This window comes from Asparagus officinalis, unplaced genomic scaffold, assembly GCF_001876935.1.
Source record: "Asparagus officinalis unplaced genomic scaffold, Aspof.V1 AsparagusV1_Un47, whole genome shotgun sequence".
In the NCBI taxonomy this organism is placed as follows: domain Eukaryota; kingdom Viridiplantae; phylum Streptophyta; class Magnoliopsida; order Asparagales; family Asparagaceae; genus Asparagus; species Asparagus officinalis.
Genome location: NW_017972313.1, coordinates 51546 through 56840, shown reverse-complemented (window position 1 = coordinate 56840; position 5295 = coordinate 51546). Strand labels below are relative to the sequence as shown.

The window sequence follows — 5295 nt, the reverse complement described above, 5'->3', positions numbered from 1 at the left end:
TAAAAAAATAAAATAAAGCAAACAAAATATCCCCCCATATCAACCAGATTTTAACCAGAGGACCTTATTTCAATATACTAATAGGATTTAGGGGGCCTGAGATCAATTTTAAAGATTTGAAGGGCTAATATTGAAATATTGAAGATTTGGGGGCCTTAGAGCAATTTTTAAAATTTGGGGGTTGATATCCAAACATTGAAGATGTGGAGGGGTAATACAAAATAACCTGTAACAACAAATAAATCCACTGCTCTTTTACCCAAAAACGCCCCCGGCGTCTTCCCCAACGAGATCTGCGAAACCCTGAAAGCAATCGGTCATCGAGCGAAGAAAACTCCAAACAAAAAGCCCTCTCTTTTTCCATCGCGATTCGGATCTTAACGGGTTTGGGTTTTCTGATAATGTGAAGCTTTTAACGGCTGAACTTTGGTTCGGATCCAATCTGTTTCAGCTGTCGAAGCTCCGGTTGCATTTGGATAATCCTTCGATTTGAAATCTGGTCACGTGGAGTTGGATTCGATTTGATCTGAGAGCGGCATTGCGGCTTTGGGGTTTGATTAGCGAAGATGGATTTGTCTGTTATAAGTGAGGATCTGGCGGAGATCGAAGGGCAGATCAGCGATCTCTTTCGGGCTTTGTCGTAAGATTTTCGTTTCTTTGAAATTCGGAAATGTGTTTAATTTAGGGCTAGAATTTTAATTTTTGTATTTTTGTTTAATTATTGCTGTGTTACAAATGACTAAGGTTGGATTTTAATGCACTTTAATTTGTAGAATTTGCCGTGAATAGTTAAAATTAGAAGAGAAAAAAACATCATTTCTTTATCATAGGAATTGACTGTTTAGGCCTTTCATTATGAGAAAGCTGTAAATTAATTGTTAGAATTTAAATGTATAGAGTGAAATTTTTGTTAGTTTTTAATTCTGTGAACAATTTGAAAGAGGCAGGGATCCCTCCTTTTTTAGGGTGAAGCATTTCTGTGGGGCTGAAGTTTTAATTGGTACATCTTTATTTCAGAAATATTGCAATTTTCTTGTGAGAAGTGTACTATACTTTTGAGAACATCCAATTATTCATCTGAAATGAGTTATCTGAACTTTTTTGCGACAAAAAATTCTACATTTGTTAAATTATTTACATACTACCACCAGAAATTGGTATGTAGCATTTTATTTTGAGAGAAAATATTATGGTTACTGGCATACTGTATCTTATTGACTGTCGGGAATTCAGAAATGACTATTAGTAATTCCTTCTCAACTCTATTCCGTATAAAAAACATCAAATTCAATATAAATATGTTGATAAAAGTTTGAGTATTAATAGTGATAGGTGTGATCATTGATTATTCTAGTGTAATTAAGTTTCTGTATATTTCCATAATTAAGTCTAGGTTTCTTTATAATTTCTGTTAAATTCTGGGAGGAATTGTTATTTTGAGGTTAAAAAAGTGTGATATGAATTAATTATGAATTTCTTTGTGTAACAATGTGGTCAGGAATCATAATGATAGGCAGGGGTTGTCAATATCCTTTAGCCCAAAAATATTTAAAGTACTGCATTAGAAAAGTCCAGTTTTTTAAACACTCCTACATATTACAATATGTTTTCCGTAGTGAGGAATAAGGATAGGTAGATTTGTTCAAACACATGTAAAGACGATTAGAATAGGTATGATAATTGCTAATTGAATAAAGAGGGTGGTCCTTAACTGAGCTGAATAGAGAAAAGAGATTCATGTAGATGGCCCCTAAGAACTATGACAAAGGTTTTACTTTTGCTTTTGCTGTTATACAAAATGGTTATGTTATACTCTGTGATTGCTATGTCTTAGAACCAGAAAGACGTTAAGTTTCTAATATAATTAGAGTTAGTTTTTTCCTTTATAAGGAAATGATTGTTCAGTTTGAACATTTGCTATAATGGAAGGCATTATCTATGACCCCACTATGTTATTAACCATGTCAGATGTTAAATCATGCTTTGTCACAACCTACCTTAACTCCTGTGTCATTTGATGACAGGAATGGGTTTCAGAAATTGGAAAAGGTCAAAGACCCTAATCGCAGAAGTAGGCAGCTGGAGGAACTGACGGATAAAATGCGAGAATGCAAGAGGTACGTACTCTTGTTTTTTTAGAAAAATATTAGTAACATTTTGCCTTTTTTTAGACATTATCTTATGTAAATTCTATCAAATAAATATACTTTTACTTAAACTTTGATTTCACTTTCTAACTAGGCGTGGCTGATCAATATGTGTATATTTTATCTATTTGAAGGCTTATCAAAAATTTTGATAGAGCAGTGAAGGAAGAGGAGGGCAGAACTACTGCTGACACCAACAAAATGCTGAGTGACAAAAAGCAGTCAATGGTTCTGTTTCGCATTTTGATCTCTTTAGTCTCTATATAAACAGATATATAAGTATCATATTCGCATCATCGTCCATGTAACATTAATTTAACTGGAGCATTTTTTTTTGCGCAGATTAAAGAGTTGAACTCATATGTTGCTCTAAAGAAGCAGTAAGTCGTATCTTTATGGATTAGATATATTTTCTTGTAAACACGCATTTGATTGCTTTTTTTTTTCATGTGATTCTGTGAATGCCTGTGTTTATTTAGATTTCTTGATTCGCTTGGCTGATTCTGCAAATCAATATTTTCCCAGCTGATGAACAGACCTTCATGTGGATTAAATAAATGTTCACTAATAGAAAATATCCAAATTCTACATTCAACTACTTGTATTGCACAAATGCATTGGATTGACAACTTCCAAATAGCTTAATATTGTAGGAGTTCAATCTGAAGCTCATGTTTACACTCCAAATAGCTTGATATTGTAGGAGTTCAATCTGAAGTTCGTGTACCAATTTAGGAAATCATTGGCATCCATGAGGAAAAATATCTCTTCTATGTAGCCATATTGGGGCTTGATTTCCTTTCATTACCCGTTTTTTCTATAAGACCTGACAATGTGGAAAGAATGTTTAAATAAGCTCTTTGATTGTTTTAAGAAGGCCATTATGATCATGATTCAATATTCTAATTATGCTTTTGGAGACAAGCATTGAGTCATATTTATTAAGATTTTGTTCAAAGAAAATTCATTCTTTGGGACAAACATCTGAGGCATTGATTCCAATTATAGTTCAGTTCTGAATAACCTTTACCCAAATATCAGTCTTGTGGCTAGTAATTAGTGCATACATGTCAATATAAAGCAGCTTTGCAAGGTTAGGTATGGCATACATGTCAATATAAAGCAACTTTGCAAAGTTAGGTATGGCAATGAACACCCATGAATTGTTCTAAATCTTCATAAGTTTTTCTGTTGGGTTGTTCAGATGAGATAATTAGGATAAAATTTTTTCTTAGCTTTGACCTAGAGCTATAACTATAAACTCCACCTTGCCATTGGGGTACTGAAGTCAGATGCATATTTTAAAAGTCGTCTCACCATTTTGCATGCTAGTTTTCTTTGTATGGACTATGGTGTTCTCTAGGATGTCTCAAATTGATTTAAAGGATTATGCTTCATATTGGGTGCCTTCTGAGACTTACATGCATCAAGATAAAGAGGGCGAGTAATGTGGATATTTCTTTCTCTTGCCAGTTTCTCACTGGATGTAAGGCAAACACCTTTATCTATAGAATTCTTGAGACATGAACATGCTATGATCAGAGAAACCAATATTTTCACTGTTATAAAGACAGTTCGTAGTATTTGTGAATGCACTGCATAAAACCAGATAACCAAGTAGTGAGCTCACACAAGCGGGATGAATTTTTTAGATCCTATAGGATGCCAGACTCTGTTAGTAGATTGCCCTTCAATTATGGTGAACTTGTAGATAACTCTGATTTCTGCTCAGTTTTTTGCTGGTGTGGTTGTCGGGGGAAAATATTTTCAGCTTTTTCACTGGTCTGCTAGTTAGCTAAAGAATAGTTTGGATGAGGGATGCTGATATTAACGACTTCACCATTGAGCTTACTCAATATTTTAAAAATTCTGATGAACTTGGTATGTACATCCAGTGTCACTATTTTTACCTCTTCATTTAAATCTTTCCCCGTGAAGTGAGCTGTCTTGGAGTACAACTCCATGCTAAGAAGAATAAGAAAAAGTGGATGAACTTTTATGAAGGCTGTCAGCTGTATGTCGAGCCTCTAATTTGGTGCCCGTTCATGGTTAATATTCTCTGCAGAAGAGGAGGGGCTTGTCCAAAACATAATTAGACAACTTTATTTGTAGGAGACAGTAACTTATTGTCAATTTAACTTCAAGCAACATATGATCAGCCCTCCAAATTCTTCTGGTTTATAAACAGCAAATTTGCTAATTGATTGGTATTCATCTCTAGGACACAATATGGTCAAAGAGCCAAACAAATGCCTTCCAACTTAATATGTCATCCACTAGGAAAAACTGTTTTATTTATAATCTGGTAGCCTTTTTGTTGTAAGATTTAGTCAAAAGCATAAAAAAAGCTCGATTATCTAACAATCAATCAAAATTTGAGCATGACTCATTTCTCTTGTTTTATGATTTTTCTTTCAACTCAGATCAATCCTTGACCTCTCTTTAGGATTTGTATTGGTGGTTGTCAGTTTTAAAGGCTAAATTATCTTGTTGAGGAAGCTCTTCACATATCTTGAATTTTGTTAGTAGCCAGTGGATTTCGAACTGATAATCTCTTTAATGATGCAACCAAAATAAGGAAATATGTTTCAGCTAACCAAATCGGCTCTCTGTCTAAAGTAAACTAGTCCACAATTTTTAATGGGCTGTTAATTAAACCAAAGCTGCAGTTCAGCTTTTGAGCAATATTTCCTTCCGTTATGCATTTTTGTTACTTAGTAGTTAGTGCAGCTATAGGCTATCTTTTATTATCCCAAATGGTTATTGTGATGATTTTTCCGATTTATTTGATTGTTATTCTGTTTTATGCAATTGCAGGTATGCCAGTAGTCTTGACACTAAAAGAGTTGATCTCTTTGATGGCCCCAGTGAAGCGGACCATGATGAAAACAATGTTCTGTTGGCTGCAAGTAAGTTGCATGCTTAACATATGAGCATGTTATATCTTATAACAATGAAACCCTTCTGCTTCTTTTGTATGACATTTTAACCTTGGTCCACGCTTCAGAAAAATGCTAAAAGATGTGCTTAACTAGGACAATTTAGGGAGTCGTGCGCTTGCATGCGTGTGAAATTTTGCTCTTTTGAGAGTAAAAAACAGAAAGGAGAGAAAATGCATTCATGCTCCATATCAACCAAAAGGAAGTAA

At 34.3% G+C, this 5295-nt stretch overlaps 1 protein-coding gene across 1 annotated transcript in view; it reads left to right on the top strand.

Annotated features, from left to right (window-relative positions):
* The first annotated feature begins 254 nt into the window (after positions 1 to 254).
* LOC109827132 (novel plant SNARE 11) overlaps positions 255 to 5295 on the top strand; it is an 8319-nt gene continuing 3278 nt past the window's right edge. The window contains exons 1-5 of the mRNA XM_020394091.1: positions 255 to 640; positions 2025 to 2117; positions 2282 to 2375; positions 2490 to 2527; positions 4965 to 5056. Of these exons, the coding sequence (XP_020249680.1) occupies positions 567 to 640; positions 2025 to 2117; positions 2282 to 2375; positions 2490 to 2527; positions 4965 to 5056 (391 nt within the window). The 5' untranslated portion in view covers positions 255 to 566. The remainder of the gene's footprint in view (positions 641 to 2024; positions 2118 to 2281; positions 2376 to 2489; positions 2528 to 4964; positions 5057 to 5295) is intronic.